The sequence below is a fragment of the Sitophilus oryzae genome, unplaced genomic scaffold, assembly GCF_002938485.1.
Source record: "Sitophilus oryzae breed Bouriz unplaced genomic scaffold, Soryzae_2.0 scaffold_111_pilon_pilon, whole genome shotgun sequence".
Taxonomy (NCBI): domain Eukaryota; kingdom Metazoa; phylum Arthropoda; class Insecta; order Coleoptera; family Curculionidae; genus Sitophilus; species Sitophilus oryzae.
In genome coordinates this window covers 5,186,057-5,205,491 of record NW_022145749.1, presented here as the reverse complement: position 1 = coordinate 5,205,491, position 19,435 = coordinate 5,186,057, and the positions used below count along the sequence as shown (strand labels likewise).

Sequence of the window (19,435 nt, the reverse complement as noted above, 5' to 3'; positions counted from 1 at the left end):
CATTTACTTTAAAAAAAAATGAAATATTTCTTCGCAAAAAACTACATGTAAGAGAATTAGCATACACAAAATACAAACATCGTTAACTTTTTTTTTAAATTGGCACGTGTAAAACTTTCATTTTAATTTTCTCACCCCATAGTTTGAGTTCGATAACCATTTACTTAACCAGATTACTTAAATATGATTATTAAGTTCAACTAATTCATATCATTAAAACATCTAAAATACAAATATGTATTTTTAAAATTAATTGTAAGTTCATCTCATCTCTCTTAAAAATTGCTACTTCTCAAAATTTCCCATTAAAAAAGAGACCATATACCATATAAAATTAAATAATTGAAAGATCGGACTACGGAAAACCACACAAATTTTCGGAAAAATTTTGACCACCTGCACATGCATACAATCGTCAATAAATAAAATTAAAAAATAACTACTATTTTAGTATTTTAACTATTTTAATAAACGCAAAAATAGCACAGTATTTATACGGCGAAGTTATAAAAATTTGGAAGAACTAATAATGCACTGACGCATACAAAAATCAAACGAATACTAAATTTCATTTATCAAAAGCATTCGATAGTCGTGGCTCAACGATAACCATTTAGTCGCACGGCGAGGTTGTCACATATCCTTTAGTATACAAATGAATGAATGATTTTATTCGAATAAAACCATTCGATAGTTGAAATCATTCATTCATTAACCATTCGATAGTCTAATTCCCATCGCTAGTTGACAGGCTGGAGTAAAAAATTTACGGATGAAAAGTGGCGCGAAAACGCTATAACCAATCAGAGCAGTCGGACCATCGTATCAACGGATAACGGATGCATGAAAATCAAGCTTTAAACCTCATTATCTCATTGCAATCTCAATTGCACTGATAAAAACTACTCTTAGTAGTTAAGATGTCTACTAGGAATGCAGTCCAGGCGAGCTGTGCTGAAGAGAGAAGCAGTTCTAAAATAATACTCTCCGTGGTTAACTGAATTTATTGCATTTTAAATTCTTAAAATATGAAATGGCGAATAATAAAACGAATGCATTGACTCTTTTTATATTAAAATTTCAGAAGCATCTAGCACATAAAACACATTTTTATACTTACGGAGTATATAAATAATATTTTATGTCGTTGTCAGGACACTCGTAGGTCTTTTTGATAACACATCGCCAGTATTTGATATCGTAGAATGGCTGCAACTGTGAATGAACTGAAAATTTAGAAATTAAATTATTAAAAACAATTGAAATTTGATAATTTAAAACTTTGAAAAAATATTTAAACCAAGTTAAACTTCTTTACGCGCGATGGGAGTGAAAATTCAAGACACGAGCTAGCGTCACGACATGCGAGTGGTAAGAAAAATGGTAACGATTTGGAGTGTTCTAACTCGGACCCTTTGTGAGTTAGGGGCTGAAATTCGGAATGTAGATATTTTGACTACGTTTCGTGCACATCCCACAAAACCCCATCATCAATGAATAAAAAAAAATATAAAAAACAAAATTGTGTGTGCACTATCTATGCATATTTAAAGTGAAACTTCTTACTAACAGCTATTAAATTGAAGGTTTTGAAGAACCTGTTTGAAAAAGTGTAGTTTGAAATGTTGAAAAAGTAATAAATTAAAAATTATTAAATAATTTCATTCAATTTCACAAAATTTGTATTAAAATGACCGTCTGTCCGTCTGAGGACTCCATTTGGGTACCTCTATTCACGTACCGAGTTTGGTTTGATTTGGTACGAGGGGTAGGGGAAAAAAACTCACAATCTTTCAAGATGTTTATTTATATTTAATTTGCTTCAAAAAAAGGAGGGGGGCGACATGTCTCGGGACTTAACAATTCCCATCTTCAGGCCCAAGAAAGCTAAAATAATTACAATCAGAATAATAAACAAATTCCAATAGTCATACAGAGGCCAAAAAATATAAAATACAATCACAAAACAAATTGAAGGTTAAATTTTTTTTTCAAAAAGGGTTAAAAAGTTATTTCTATCACAATTATTCAATCACAGATAACATTATGGCAAGCTCAGTTTGAAAATTAAAACAATTAAATTAAAATCATAAAGGGCAATAATTTAAGTTCAACAAAAAACGAAAAAACTTCAAGAACTTTCTCACCTGGAAACGACTTACTTCTTGTAAAAACGAATCAACTTCTTCAGAACAATCTTCTAAATGTAAACATAACTTAATTTTTTCACAAATTTTTGCCACTCTTTCACTTTTGGAATTATTGCACCATTGTTCAAAAATATCTTTATTTTAAGTACTGGACATTCTCCTAAAAAAAATCGAAAACTTAAAACATTGCAGTTTTCCGCAGAAACTGAAATAATGGTTTTAAAGTATAATACTTGGGACAACATTACACGAAAAATCTCGTCTACAATTTTTTTAAAACCTTAAATAAAATTACATTACTAATTTTCATTCAGACTCGATTTGCCTTTTTGTAATGGCAATGTATATAAAAGCAATGATCGAATTTAACAACAACTAATATGGAAAAAGAATGTACTTACTATAAGTGTTTTTCTCCATTTTGTACAGCTAGGAAATATTCTTTTCGTCTACACAATATTCACCCCAATTTAACTGAAAAATGCCGTCACTTAAACACACTTCCACTATAATAAAAATACTGATATTGAATTTTTGGTATTTGCATTGCTGCTCATGTATCAATTTTTTTCATATATTTTTTGGTGATTATAGGCCTTCCTAAGGCGATAAATAATAATATTTGTATAAATGCGAAACAGTTTTTTTCTGGTTTTTGTCCATAGAGCGCTACACTGTGGCGTATCCAACTTTGCAGTTGGATACGTCGTTGCAACCCTCGCGGCCTCAGTGGAGGGTCCCACCTGGGACTCACTCTTAGTAAAAAAAACAAAAATATACATACATACATACATACATACAGCCGTTACTCGCTGACGAGTATTCGACACACATAAAGAAAATGGTCACGCAAGGCGTTTTCTTTCATGAGCTTTTCTGTGACTGAAAAGCCCGATACGTGATGTTATCTGCCTACCGCACTCCGGACATTCAAAAATCTCATTGCTTTGTTGCCTCTCTACTTTTGGTTGCCGCTGTTAACTGAGTTTACAACCCTTCTCCATTGAGTTCTATTGTGAGCTGCTTTTTCCCACTCATTCTGCATGTTAATTCCCTTTAAATTTTCGTGGAAAATGTCCTTGTATCTTTTCAGTTGTCCACCCGGCCTCCTCTTACCGTCCACAAGCTCACCGTAAAGCAGAGATTTTGGTATGCGGTTTTCTTGCATTCTGCATACGTGACCAGCCCATCTTAAGCGGGATTTTGTGACCATGACTTCAATACTCTCGCAGTTAGATTTTTCAAGGACCGATACGTTTGAGACATGATGGAACCACCGGACTCTTAAGAGTTGTCTAAGGTGTCTCTGTTGCAACTTGTTCAATGCGTTCATGTGTCGGCGGTAAGGCACCCAGGTTTCGCTCCCATATATCATGGTGGGGATTATAATTGCTCGGTATACTGCAAGTTTTGTTTTTGTACTCAAGTCATGATTGTAAAAACCCTGTCTTTTAATTTCCAGAATGCCCTTGAGGCGCTACTAATCCTGTGCTGAATTTCAGAGTCAATATTGGCCTTTTCCGAAATCAAACTGCCAAGGTAATTGAATTCCGCCACATATTCCAATAGTTCTTCTCCGATTTTTATAGCATTGTTGTGATCTTCCGGGTGAGTGCACATGATTTTAGTTTTGTCGATGTTTAGCTTAAGGCTCAAAGCCTCGTATGCCCAGGTATATGTGTTCAACATTTCTTGTAATTGTTGTACCGTGTTTGCAACTAGAGTGCAGTCGTCAGCGTATTGAAGTTCTGTGATAAATTTTGTACGTGTTTTTGCCCTGAGTCTTTTTATGTTGAACAGACCGCCGTCATATCAGTATCTAATGCCCAATCCTCTCTCCTGCAGTTTGCTGTCCACTATAATGGAGAGCGCTGCCATGAATATGTTGAATAGGAGAGGCGCTAAGACACATCCCTGCCTAACTCCTGTATTTGTTAGGAATGGGTCTCTCAGTGATCCATGATGTGACACTCTTGACTTGTTGTTTTGGAGGCTTTTACACACTGTAAGAAATTTGTTGGGTACTCCGAACTTTTCCATAATTGCCCAAAGCGCATCTCTGTTCACAGAGTCGAAGGCTTTTGTTAGATCGATGAATGCAACATAAAGTTTAGACTCCTGCTCTTTTACTTTTTCCTGTAGTTGACGGATGGAAAATATGGAATCGACGGTGCCGCGGTTGGTACGAAAACCCCTTTGCGATTCTGGAAGGATTTTTTCTATATATGGGTGCAGGCGGTTTGACATTATTTTTGCAAGAATTTTTCCGCCGATAGCCAATAGCGAAATTCCCCGGTAATTTCCGCAGTCTGATGCACTTCCTTTGTTCTTAAATATATTCACTATATTCGCATTGCGAAAATCCTGAGGTACCTTTCCGCTTTCCCATACGACATCAAAGAGAGCCTTAAGATGACCAATAAGTTCTTTACTTGCACACTTATAGATTTCCGCCGGAATATCGTCACAGCCAGCTGATTTGTTGTTTTTAAGCTGTTTTATGGAGGTCTTTATTTCTTGTTCTGTTATTGGGATGTCTAATACATCGAGGCTGTTATACTGAGGTATTGTGTTTAATGCTTCCATATTGGGGTTGTTTTCTTGGTTAAGGATATGGCTGTAATGTTCTTTCCAGCGATTTCTAATTTGTTCTTCCTCTTTTAGAAGTTCGCCATTTTGAGCCATGATTGGGCAGCTTACCTTCTTAGTTGGGCCGTGTACTTCTTTTACAGCCTCGAAGAATTTACGATAATCGTGATGCGTGGCGTACTCTTGAATCTGATTCGCTTTTTGTGACCACCAGTTATCCTTTACTTGGCGCAGTTCTCTTCGAAGCGTGTTGTTGGCTGCTTTAAAGTTGTCTACCAGCTTGGATTATGTGGATTTGCAGTGACGGCTTGATATGCTCTATGCTTTTGTTCCAACAAAGCCTGTATATGCGGTTGATTTTCGTCAAACCAGTCTGGTTGTTTCTTTTTGTTCGACTTTCCCAGTACTGCTTCGCTGGTTTTATGAATCGCATCCCTTAATTGTGTCCAGCCTTGTTCAGCTTCCAATACTGAGATTGAAGTTATCGGTGGAAGTGATTCTTTGATGGCTTCCCGGAGGGCGTCGGCGGTATTGTTGTTTTCTAGACCCCGTACGTTCAATCTGGTCATGTTGTTTTGCTTTTTACAGCGTGGATGTTTGGGTTTTAACTGGATTTTCATTTTTGAAATTAAAAGTCGGTGGTCAGTGCCGCATTCGGCATCTACTCTAGCTTTTGTGAGCCTAACATCTTTTAGATGCGTCCTTCGAACGATTATGTGGTCCAATTGATGCCAGTGGCCTGATCTAGGATGTTTCCAGGTACCTTTAAACTTGTCCTTCAACATGAACCACGTATTGGTGATGCAAAGATTATACTCTGCGCATGTTGTTAATAAGCGTTCACCATTGCTATTTGCGTTTCCCATTCCATGTTTTCCCAATACGTCAGGCCATATTTCCTGTTGTTTGCCTACACGGGCATTAAAGTCACCTAGCAAGATGATTCGTTCGTGCTTTGGAATTCGTTGAAGGGCATTTTGTAAAGCTTGGTAAAATTTATCCTTATCTTCAATTTTAGCGTCAAGGGTGGGAGCGTAGGCACTAATGATGTTGACGAAGTTTTGTCTGATATGGGGTACCTTAGGGTCATAAGACGTTCGGAGACACCAATAGGTACTTCTGTTAACTTGGTGGCGATTTCGTTTTTGATCGCAATGCCTACACCATGAATTCTCCTGTGTGTTGCGGGGTGACCTTTCCAAAAGAAGGTGTAATGCTCCTCAGTGAGACTACCTTCATCTGCAAAGCGTGTTTCGCTTAGAGCGGCAACATCTATATTTAATCGGTGGAGTTCCTGTGAGACCAGTGCTGTTCTTCTCTCTGGTCGATTTGAATTTATCTTGTCCAGTAGAGTACGGACGTTCCACGCCGCGAACGTGAAACATTGATGTTTTTTGTTTCTCCGATGATACGCTCGAGTAGGCACCCCCGCCCGGAGATCCGATTGAGGGGGTATTTTACCTCCGGACGATAATTTTGTCCCACTCGAATGTTCCATCATTGCTGTGTGTAAGCTGCGTGAAAAGGTTTAACTGTGGCGGTTACGCTGCCGCACAGTTTTGGCTGCAACTGTAGCACGGGATGGCTATGGCACAGTGAGGACTGCGACGATAGTTCCCTTGTGCTACGTTCTCGGCCGGCTAGGTGTATTTTATTACTCCTTTTCCCCAGAAGATGGTAGGTCTGAGGGTTGTATAAGGTTATACCGCCTATACTCGGACGTCAGAGCCTCGTTTGTGTAAACAGGGTGCACCACGTGAAGGTGAGGTTGACTTTTGGGTAAGCTAGGCTATATGTATCGCTTCAATACCCCTTGCACCCCAGTAAAAAAAACAAAAATATGACTTTACAGGATGCGACCGTGTGCACCGTCGCCGTCGCACAGTGTTCAAAATTTGCAAAAAATCGATCGAAATTGAAAATTTTTAGTTTATTCGAGAATCGTCAAATTTATGTATATGTTTCTTTGCGTCATTTTACAACTTTTAACCAAGCATTACTTTAATGGCTTTATCATGACTGCAGATCTTTATGAGCAAAAGCTAAAAAAATAATAATAATTTTATACACCATATTTTGGCAATAAAATGTACTCTTTTGCTTCGGTGTTAGCCGCTCCAGGTCGAATTTTTCATGGAAATGTAATTGTATCAGGGAAAAGTACATATTTTCAGGACTTAAATAACCTAAATACTATAATGAAGGTCGCTTTTCCTTTCAGGTATAATTTGCTGCCTATAACCCAATAGAGTTTTTGAAGAAATGTCATTTTATTGGCCTTTTATGTTTATTGCTAGTCCTTGCTCATCAATAAATTATACATTAAATAAAAGCCTATAATCTAAGGAATTTAGGAACATTTTGTTTTACCTGCGCAAAGGTGCGCATCAGGCTGCAATATGGATTCATTTGCGCTGAGTTCCAAACATGTTTACACGCGGCCGGGCGGCCAGTATTTAGTTTTTTATTATATGGTGTTCAGTGTAGTCATAAGTTTAGTTTGTGTTATTTTGCGGTGTTGTGATATATAATATATTGCTTTAAAGTGTGTGGGTTTATTTTTGGCATTTTTTTCATGATGGCAAATACACGTCTGCATCTCCATGAGAAAATGATGGAAATACCTGGCCAAGATTTCTCTGTGAAGAAAATTCATGTTTTGGACTTTTTAAAAGATTATTTTGAAACAAACGGAGATGAAATTGCAACTAACGCTCTCAATAACTTCATGAGGCAATCGTTTTTCCGCGATATTTAATAAAATGAAAAGCTGCTGGGAGGAAAGACAGAAATTTATTTTCTAGGTATGCAGATTGGCTACAGGTTCATGTTATTTTTCCCGATGAAGTATTTCGTTGTCAACAACTTGCTGGTTATTCCGCAACCTGGTTATTCTGCATCTACAAGTGGTGGTAAATATGCAAAATAATTATTTATCTATAGGGATAAATTCTAAAATTTTATATTATTACAGCAGGCCGTCGAAAACATTTATTTTGTAGAAAGTTTGGACGTTAGTAAACGTAGAAAGATTGAAGAAAATCGACGGCAAACTACAGCAGCCGAGTTATTATTTGCTGCGTCCATGAAATTGCGTGAAGAGGGAAACGTCTCTGCTTCAAAATTGGTAACAGATGCAACTATGACCACGCCCACAAGAGCAACTAAAATTCTGGAAAGTTGGTAAAAATCCTGTAATGTTCCTTTGTCTCGCCATTCTTTAGAAGAAGCGTTGTAAATAATTATTTCAAAAAATATGACAGTGGATCTATACAAAGATTTAAGACGCGGAACGAAGGAACATAGGTTTGATCTCTATCCTCCCTACCATAAAATACTGGAAGTTAAACAGCAATTTTATCCAAGTGAGATTTTTGTGTCTGATATAAAATGTGAAGTTCCCTTGCAAAACTTTTATACTATTATAATTGATATATGACTGCTATAGACTATTTGCAATAAAACATGTCAAAAATTAATGAAAAGGTCGTTTAAATTGGCGCAATAGGATTTACAGTTTGGACGTAATCAATTTTGATCAAGTTTTCATCAATTTTGAACACTAGCATAGCCTCACCACCAAATTTGGTCGCGATCCGACGACATCAACTTTTAACGTTTCTTACAATGTCAAAGCTAACTGTCACAGTGACACGGTCAAGTTGGCCTTGGTCCAATCTATCGACATACCAAATTTTATTTAAATCGGACGATTCTTTCGCTATTGATGATGGAGTTTCATAGTGTACGAAAAGATGGATCAAAATATCATGAAAAAATGGATCTACAGTCTGAGTTTCAGCCCCCTAGCTCACATAGGGCTCGAGTTACGACGCTCCAAAGATCCATCTCAACTTCCTCATTGGCTTACCATTTTTCGTCTCGCGTGTCATCTCGCTAGCTCGTGTGTCAAAAAATTATAGGAGTGAGCCACTTTTTTGTGTATGTGACGGAAAAAGATGTAAAACCTTCCAGTATTAAACAGTATTGATCGGTCAATATTGTCTATATCTACTTGGGTTGGACATTATTATTACTCGCCTACTATTAACGTAAAAATCTAACAGGATTGGATAATATTGATAAGCTGCAAAAAAACTATGGATTAAACGATTTTGCCCAGGCGCCGGCATTGATGTTAATGTCTGTTTTAATGCGAGGGTTCTGATAAAGCTGAGATATAAGTTTTTTTTTCGTGATTCTCTGTTTATTTTTTTAAATTTTAATATGAATTTTTTTGCGTTGAATGTCTTCAATCTTAAAATTGAGCGACAAAGTCAGGGCTCAGTGGAAACGGCTAACAGAAACATTGAGAAAATAGTGTTTTATTGTTGTTGCTGCTGATAGCTATTGCATTTCAACATTTCCTAATATATTAGGATTACTATCCGTACTCTTTTAAGAGTACTTGTTCTCTTTTCAGGGGTACAAATTTCTGTACTCTTGCTTTTTTCAAAATTCGTTAAAATGTCCTCTTTTTTAAAGTGAGCTATGATTCTTTATTTTTACTCTCATTCTTAAAATTTCCCCACCTGAACACAATGCTAATTTAGAAAGATTTTTTAGTTCGATGAGAGCGCAATGGACCTATGAACAAAATCGAATTTTACCGTCTTCCATTATAATTATTTTAATGGTTAGGTTAGCTTACTAAATTACATTACTGTGAAAGAAAATCAAGAAGACTGTTGCTCTGTTTACTTTAAAAGAAATGTGTGGTTTATCGTCAATGTCTAACTTCCAACTGAAACTATTGAAAATTATTTATTATGGACTCTTTTCCCTCAGTTCCTAAATTTTTTTAAAAAATATCGAAATATGACCAAATTATAGTATAATATGAAATATGACCATAATTAGGACAGTGACGGTAATTGGGCTTTTACCATACCTACTTGATGTACTGTATTTTATAGCTTATAAATATTCTGTTATAGCTAATAAATTTATGGCCATTTTCGAAAATAACCGAGATATGACGATATTATATGATGAAATTCGGATTATTGGCCGGGTATTATCGTAAATGCCCTATATTCATTATTGTGCCGTAACATGTAGGTAATGTCCGTGAAACATGGTACTTACATAATAGTAGTTTCTTTAATTATGCTTTTTTTTACCAATAAAGAATTGACTTGTTAGTCAATTCTTTGATGTTTCAAGTTTTAACTCCATATATACTTTGAACTATGAAACCATAAAATTACAATACAATATCACAATCACATTGATTTTCTTTATTAACCTACAAATGGTATTTTTCACACTCTCTCTATTATGTCAAAACGAATAATTAAATAATAAATGCAGTTAAATTAGAATTAAATATAGGTATGCGTTCATAATATATACCATATACGACCGAAGAAAAAAGAGCATCTGAATATTCTTGGAAATGAAGATCGCTGTCATCATATATTCATCAAATGAAAATCGCTGTCATCAGTTATCATATATGTAAAATTAATTTAAAAAATATAATGCCAAATGTCATCGACGGTCATTTCCAAGCCAACTTGACGCTGATTTTTTTTCGATCATACGGTATCATTATATACAAAATAATAATATGTTTATTAAAAAATAATATAATTTAATTACATTTCTTAATTCTTCTTTTAATTACATTTCTTAATTAGTCATTAAGCGATTTATATTGTTTTAAAAACGGTTCTCATAGGTGTTTTTTTGTTATTTAAAGTAAATGACTGATTTATAGGCTTTAATGTGCCTCTGTGAAAAAGGTGATTTATACGACGAAGAAATTGGTAATTTAAATATAAGAATGGTATTCCTATATGTTTTGGAGGCATATTAAATGGATTAGATTTTTATATTCCACAAGTAATAATTAATTTATTTTTTTTTGTAATTTTGTACAAAACCTAAAATATACGTTTTCAACAAATTCTTAGTTAACAAAATCTAGTTAACTCCTCTAGTTATAGTTGTTATTAGGTCTTGGTTTAAGTGAGCAATAGCTAATATTTCCAATGGGTAGAGACAAGAAAAGGCGTTATTCAAGTAGCTCGTCTACTTCAAGTAGTGAAAATAGTTCTTCTAGTAATAGTGATTGTGCTGGGCGGTACAGTAGAAAGAAACATAGCAGCAAAACCGTAAGTACAACAAATTCAAATAAGTACTTTCGACAAAAGAGACATGTGGCCAGCGGGTTGATGTAAACGTTACACCTCGCCAACGGCAGCGGGAACGTTCTGCAGACCGGGCCGAAAGCGACCATAAGACACGTTCATACACGCAGTTAGAGATAGTAGTGATCTAAACGTTAGACACTGCGATGAAAAGTCATCAGATATCGGAACTGTGGGGTTTGTTGATCCAAACGTTGGACAAAGCAGTACCTCAACTACGCAGAATCAGTCACGATCACGCATAGACCAATTGGAAGAGTTAGTGGTTACACTGTTACAGAAAGATGAGGAACGTAATGTAAGAGTGTCCATTAGACCAGATTGCATTCCGGAATTTGACCCAAATGACAGAAATGACAGTTGCTCTCGATGGTTAGATAAAATTGATCAATTGTCAAGTATAAATAAGTGGGATGAAAATACCACTATATATCACATGCAAATCCGACTAGTCGGATTTGCTAAAGTATGGTACAATAGCTTAGACAGTTACCAGCATTCTTGGAGTGATTGGAAGCGTATGCTTATCCTAGCTTTCCCAGATCACCAAGATTTTCCTACTGCCCTTAGAAAAATGATTACCGGGGTGAAAATATCAGAAGAAGAGAGTAGATTTCCCTACAACCAGATTATTTATTATAAAATATGAGTAGTTTATTTTAAAAAAGTTTTTCATGGCAAAACATGTGATTAGATTTCTATAACTGTAGGTTAAATGTAAGAAATAATTTTATGTAATTTACTCCTGTCATTATTATCATAAAATCATAAAACTTCTTAAAGATTCTTTTCACCAAAAGTAAAACAAATAAAAAGATAGTATCATCTGATGATGGAGATAGTCTATAGTACTTCGTTTTGATTATTTCCTTTGAAAGTATTTATTATGCTATTCAAAGTTGATCAGGTTTTCCGGTTTAGATCGGTACCCGCGGTATCTGGCAATAATTATTTTCGAACCAGTATAGGTTGTAATTGCAGCCATTTCTCTCCATAACTGAAGCCACTGTTCTCGAGAATTCTAGGTGCTGCTCTTTAGTTGTTCAGCTGTTCGCAAAGGTGGATTTCTCGACTTCAGTCTATTGACCTGTAAAGTAGGAAGTGTGTCATGAACAGGGAGCGTTGTGGTAGCTATTACTTTATCAAATTCTCTGAGAAGAGCCTTGTTTCTGCGTAGATTTGGAGGTAGAATGTTACTCAGAACTGGAAACAGGTGTGGATCTGATTGTCCCTGTAATCAGCCGCATGCTGTTGTTCAGCTGTCTGTCTATGAGATGTGTGTGGTGGCTGTTCAACTACACTGGTGCACAATACTCTGCCACACTGAATACCAGACCAATGGCGGAGATTCGAAGTGTTGTTGCTTTTGCAACCCAAGAAGTACCACAAAGTTTTTGTATAATGTTGTTTCGTGTTCTGATTTTACCAGCAACATTTTCTAGGTGTTTTTGAAATGAGAGTATACGGTCTAGAGTAATGTCCAGATATTTTGGATAGTTGTTATTACACAGAGTAGAGTTACCAAACTGGACGCTTATTTCAGTATTCGCCAGCTTGTTATTAAGATGAAAGGTAGCCACTTCTGTTTTATTTGCACTGGGTTGAAGTCTCCATTTTATAAAATAGGCATTCAAGGATGCGAGATCCTTTGTCAGCGTTTCTTGGGTTTGATTTTTCTTAATACATCTGGACGACGGATATTCAGATATCAGATACACGGTAAAAAATCTGTGAATTTTAGTGTAGATATTCAAGGAACCCTATTTACTGCCAGTCAGTATCTTGTATGTTTTTAATAAAAACATACAAGTTAATGAGTTTGCTATTTAGAACAATTTAAATTCCGCAAAATATCTCGGCGGTTGTGAATAATTAGAGAGGAAATGGAAAATTAGAGGAAATGTACAATATAATTATCAAGGGCATGGCATAAAAGTATTCATGGTTCCTCGAGCAATATGTTGAAATAAATCGGATAGTAATAATAATTAATGAAATATTTTAGTTACAATACTGGTATTATATTTGTACTGACGATAGCATAAAAAATATATCATATACTTACACTCATTAGTAAACAGTGACCCAGTGCCAGTGTTACGATCAAATTTATAATTGTTTGAGATTGTCCAATATTTTCAGAGATGTACAGGGTGTCTCACTAAGAATAGCTCTCGGCTGTATCTCGGAGAGTATTAGTCGTAGAGCTTGCGGAAAAAAAATATTTATAACTAACGAGACCATGAGAAATTACTGGAAATTATTTTCAAGTTCGTAGGACGGCCGCTAGAGGGCGTAATTGCTGTGGAAAATAATAAAATAGAATTTTTAAGAAATTTTGACTAGATACGATGTATATAAATAATAGCTTCATAATCTTCTGTAAATTTTGGATCTTTTTTGTAAAAACAATTTTCCCCTATCTGCTAAAATAAAGTGGTGGGGGAAGGTTAGATCTGTTTTTATTTAAATATTAATAACTCCGGACTGGATGATCGGAATTCAACAAACGAGGGCTCGTTTAAAAGAGCGTTTCTTACTCTATATTGTACCATATAAACAATTATAATAAGCTTTTGAACGTAGACGCCAGAGGGCGTTCTCTTACAATTTAACAAACATTGCACGTTTTTTCAAAAAAATTAAATGCCATAGTATATATAATTTTAGCTGATAGTAAAGAGTACTAAAAGTTTAACAATTCAGCGAAAACCACATCTTGATATCTTTTTTCAAACCAAAGTTATTAGCAAAATTATAGTAAATACGAAAATTATATTTGTGGTCTGGTTTCTCTAACTAAATGAGGATTTTCCTTTATAATAACGTGAATTTTTTTCTCTTAAATGTACGAGAATTTGTAAATAAAGATTCATCCGTCCATAATATTTTTTTAGAAAAAAGGGGGCTTTTTTGAACACTTTCCCGAAACCAATTGCAAAATTCTAATCTTCTCTCGTGATCACCAGCATGTAAATTTGGTACACATTTAAATTTAAAGTTGTGATATTTATGTTTTTAATAATTTTCCCTACATAAGAATCACTTATAAAACACTCGCGATTTATTTTACGTCGAGAAGTTTGCGGATTTATTTCAATTTGAATTAATATCATTAAGCTTTTTAAAATATTGCCCTTTTGTTCTTTAAAGCTACCTGCAACTTCTAAATTTCTTGAAATCCTTGTGAGAATAGTACGATGGGGCTGTGTCTTTTTAGGATACAATGTTCTATAACTTGCGGATGCCACATCGTAATTTCTATTATTTCTTAAGTAAACATCATACATATCTCGTGTTTCCTCACTTGTGAATATATTGTTGACTGTTAATACACTTTACACTATCTACTATAAATTTTTGTGTGTCCAGATTTGACACTTAATAGAGTAAACAAAAATTAACTTGCTGTCATATAAAATGTTAATTAGATATCCAAGGCAGACTTGATCTTAGGCGAATTTTTAAAAAATCGACTTTTTTAGTGAATTTACATAATAATGAATAAAAATTAGAAACCACGGTATAGACTTTTGTTCGCCCTATCTAATAGTATAAAAATTCAAAAAATGTGGGCATAAGAAAATAAAAACTTGACTGGTTAAATTGGAAGGTTTAAGTTTTAATTTTATAATATTTATAGATGAAACATTTGTATCACTCTGTATATGTATGAAAATATTTTTAAATTGGAGTGAAAATTTCAAATGGGAAACCTGATATAGAGTTTTTAGGAACACTGGGTCACGCTGTAGTGATAATAATTATCATTATACGCATAGATACTTTATTTCATAATGGTATCTAGTATATTCTTGATTTATTAAACAAAATTCTATTTAATAACTGTATATTATAAATATGATGTTTTGAAAACTTAACGTTGCGATATTGTTACTAAATATACAGGGTGGTCCGACCTGTATTCCGGAAACTTCGGCAGCATATTCTGCAGATAAAAGTAAGTAAAAAAGTTCGTATCGAAATGCATAGTTTTGGAGATACAGGGTGTAGAAGTTTCATTTTTATTTCGATTTTTTCCAAATAATTTATAGTAAGTAATGTAAATATTTGGATGAAAATTGGTGTCTGGGAGTTTTTTGACATGAGAAATTTGATTTTGTTGTCAGTATGACTCCTACTTATAGAGGGCGCCACCAACATATTTTTTAACCGGTTTGAAGAGTAATAACTTTTCGTCCGTACCTGTATAAAACTACTGAGTAAAAATATATATTTACGATATTTTTTACGTAAAAATGGTCTCTAGGTAAAAATGTACTACTGCTACGAGTAATGGTTCTCGAGATATTTGGAATCGACATTATCAATACCCGTCATCATTGACATAAATTAAACATATTCACTAAATAGTTATTAGACTGAAATAATAAATTTGAAGTGTTTTTGTGCCAAAAGTTCAACAGAAATTTTTTCTTCTCATTTTTTTGCAGAAAAATTTATGATTTTTGCAGAAAAATAAAAATTTCCCAAATTTGTTATTTCAGTCAAATAACTATCTACTCAACGTGTTTATTTTATGTCAATAATGACAGGTACTGACTATTTCAATTATCTACTAAACTATAAATATCTTGAGAACGCTTGCTCGTAGCGATTTTTCCCAAGAGACATTTATTACGTAAAAAGTCATGGAAAAGTATATTTTTGCACATAGTAGTTTTATACAGGTACGGACGAAAAGTGATTATTCTTCAAAACAGTTAAAACACATGTAGGTGACACTCCCTGCAAATAGGGGTCATATTGACATCAAAATCAAATTTCCCATGTCAAAAAACACCCAGACACCAATTTTATCCAAATATTGACGTTACTTCATACATTATTTGAAAAAAATCCAATTAAAAATGAAATTTTTACACCCTGTATCTCCGAAACGAAGTATTTTAGGAAATACATTTATACAAACTTTTTTAATTATTTTATCTGCAGAACATACTGCCGAAGTTTCCGGAATACAGTTCGGACCACCCTGTATATTATTAATTATTTTAAAAGCTAACTTGATATGATTTAAATAGAAAAAAATAGTGTTTTGCTTTTTCTCTTAACTTTCTTAAATGGATTAGACGAATATAATAATATACTAGATTACTAATAGAATAGTGCTCTTACACATACTTCTTTGACATAAACTTACCTTCAAAAAACTTAAAATACACAGAAATTAAAACTAAAACACCGACACTTAATTTCATTTTTCTAAAGATGCATTCTTGGCTATTTTTCCACAAATTCAAGAATACACTGCCGAACGAAATTCACTAATAGTTTAAACAGCTGACTGAAATATTGTGAGAATGATTTTATGTTTAAAATTATATTTTCAAAACATAATTTATAAATATTTATACTAAAATTTGTGTTGGGATGGGGGTAGTTTTTACCCTTCCCATACTTTTTTCTGAATTTTTGTCAAATTCAAATGTTCAAGCACTTAGCAAAACAGAAACTCCCAAAATCTCATTCAAATCGGAATAACAGTTCTTAAAATACCTGAAAAATTGTATTTATTTTTTCGAAGTTTGATGCCCTCTAACGGACAAACGAAGCACTTTTGTATAGAGCTAAATTGTGTCCAATGAAATTATTTTGATTCCAAAAATACGTAGTAGTTCTATGTCCACGGAATAGCGGGACACCCTGTATATTATTAATTATATTTAAAGCGAACTTTCATTGACATGATTTAAACAGAAAAAATAGTGTTTTGATTTTTCTGGTAATTTTCTTAAATTGATTTGAAGAATATAATGATATTATACTAAATTACTAATTGAATAGTGTTCATATTAATACTTCTTTAACATAAACTTACCCTCAAAACACTTAAAATACACAGAAATTAAAACTAAAACACCGACACTTAGTTTCATTTTTCTAAAGATGCATTCTTGGCTATTTTTCCACAAATTTAACAATACACTGCCGAACTTAACAGCTGACTGAAATATTGTGAATAGATTTTTTGTTCTTTTAAAACATATACGTTTTAAAAGCCGGTTTAATCATTTTGATACTCTTCGCATCCAATGACCGGTAACATCAAAAACCGCGGTATTATTCCGCAGGATTCATATAACCGAGTGACCTGATCTAGTGGACTACTGCTACTATACACATAGGGAAGAGGCGAGTGAATGTCAGAAAATATGAATTCATGTCTTCGCCGGAGTGTTTGCTTCGCATTAGGCAGCGGTAGGCGAAGAAGCTAAATTCAATCCGATTGACCTACAAGTTTTGCTCTAGTAATAGTGGTAATTATTGGTATTTCGATTTTGGTTCTTGTTTTAACCGATCGGAATACGCTGTACAGGGTGGGTCAAATTGGACGTTTTTAAAGGGAAACACCCTTTTCTATAAGAGATAGACAAAAACTAATATCGGTACCTCAATTTTTATCAAAAATATGATGGTGAAAACCGCCCTACCATCGATATCTGTTACCGTTTCGGAATTCTGGGGTGTTTTTCAAAAATGTGGCTTTGGCTATGGAAAATTTTGTATTTTTATGAAAACATTTCCAAAGCACCTTTTTACGTAGAATTTATGGTTTAAGTATAATTTCTTTAAAATTAATAATTTAAGAATTATCAACCAAAAATTTGATTTTTTTATATGGGACACCCTGTATATTTTTAATTCATTGAAAAGAATTTAAAATTACCTTTCCAAAAATATAGCACACTTGATATTTTGTTATAATCCCCTTCGAAATACAGAATTTTTAAAAGTTCGCCATTTTTAACTAGTAGCACAGAATATCTACTACTAGCACAGAATGCGTAGCTATACATATACATATTCTGTGCTAGTAGGCTTTGGACCCCTTATTGATGATATGCCCCTAATGAAACTCGAAAACACATTTTTTCAGCAAGACGAGGAATCGCCTCAGAACGCTGAAGTTATCAGCTAATTTTTGCAGCTAATTTCAAGAATAATTGAATAGCTAACCAAGATCCCAGCCGTAGCCGGCGAGGCCCCCGGACTTGGGTGCATAATATGGATCTAATCCTGTGGATATATTTGCGGAAGAATAAAGGTTCTTATTTTTAAATTGCCCTATAATCTAGACAAGAATTAGAAATACTGAGTAGTTATGAGAGGGTATCTTTCACCCCCACTGAGTTAATGAATTCCGCGAGAATGGTATTTATTTTTATTGCTATTATTAAATCTATTACAGCCGGCGCCGTTCAAAGCCTACTTATTTAAAGTGGGCGAATTTTTATAAACTCTATATCTCGAAGAGGAATCGAGCAAAATATCAAGTGTGCGATATTTTTGGAAAGGTAATTTTAAATTCTTTTCAATAAATTAAAAATATACAAAAATCAAATTTTCTGTTGATAATTCTTAAATTATTAATTAAAAAAAATATATACTTAAACCATTAAATTCTACGTAAAAAGGTGCTTTGGATATGTTTTCATAAAAATATAAAATTTTCCATAGCAAAAAAGTTTTCTTGAAAAACACCCCGTAACTCGGAAACGGTAACAGAAGATATCGATATGCGGTTTTCACCATCATGTTTTTGACAAAAATTGAGTTCCAGACGCCGATATTAGTTTTCGTCTATTTCCTATAGAAAAGGGCTTTTCCCTTTAAAAGCGTCCAATTTGGCCCACCCTGTACATAATACTCAGTATTTTGGGTATTATTGTCTTTTATTGGGACAATAAAATTACGAGGTCTATTCGGATTAATCCCGTCTAAAAAATACCTTCTCTATATACAGGGTGTCCCAATATTCCGTGGACATAGAACTACTACGTATTTTTGGAATCAAACTAAGTTCATTGGACACAATTTACCTCTATACAAAAGTGCTTTGTTTGTCCGCTAGAGGGCACCCAACTTTAAAAAAATAAACACATTTTTTTACATATTTTAAGAACCGTTATTCCGATTTGAATGAGGTTTCAGATGACTATGGTTTGCTAAGTGCTTTAACATTTTACTTTCACAAAAATGAAGAAAAAATGCGAAGTGAAGAGAAGGGCGAAAACTGCCCCAACCCCTACATAAATTTTAGTGGAAATATTTTTCAACTCCACCGTTGACTGATTTTCTTTTCGTAAAATGGTCCCTCTAGTATTTAATACATTTTTTGTCTCTTGCAAAAACGTTACATCGCATAGTTTTTGAGAAAAACATTTTTGAAGTATTTATTTTTCCAAAGCAGACTTAGATACAGACAGAATATACAGGGAGTTCCAATATTCCGTGGACATAGAAGAGCAACGTATTTTTTGAATCAAAATAAGTTAATTGCACATAAATTGCCTTTATACAAAAGTGCTTCGTTTGTCTGTTAGAGGCGAGGGGTGTCTCACTATTGGAATTACATGTACATTTTCCTTGGCAGTCGCTGGCAGTCATTGGCAGTCGCTGGCAGCCATTGGCAGTCTTACGGCAGTCGCCTATAATAATTACATGGCAGTCATAGGCAGTCTTCTTCGTAGTCCTTGGCAGTCGCTTGGCAGTAAAATGATATTTTGGCAGTACTTG

General features: G+C 34.2%; 1 protein-coding gene across 1 annotated transcript in view; it reads right to left on the bottom strand.

The window, feature by feature from the left end:
- Positions 1-16,985, bottom strand: part of LOC115884484 (pancreatic lipase-related protein 2) — a 36,185-nt gene extending 19,200 nt beyond the window's left edge. The window contains exons 1-2 of the mRNA XM_030903082.1: positions 16,737-16,985; positions 1,121-1,226 (exon numbers count right to left, since the gene is read on the bottom strand). Of these exons, the coding sequence (XP_030758942.1) occupies positions 1,121-1,226; positions 16,737-16,794 (164 nt within the window). The 5' untranslated portion in view covers positions 16,795-16,985. The remainder of the gene's footprint in view (positions 1-1,120; positions 1,227-16,736) is intronic.
- Between the last annotated feature and the right edge of the window lie 2,450 nt (positions 16,986-19,435).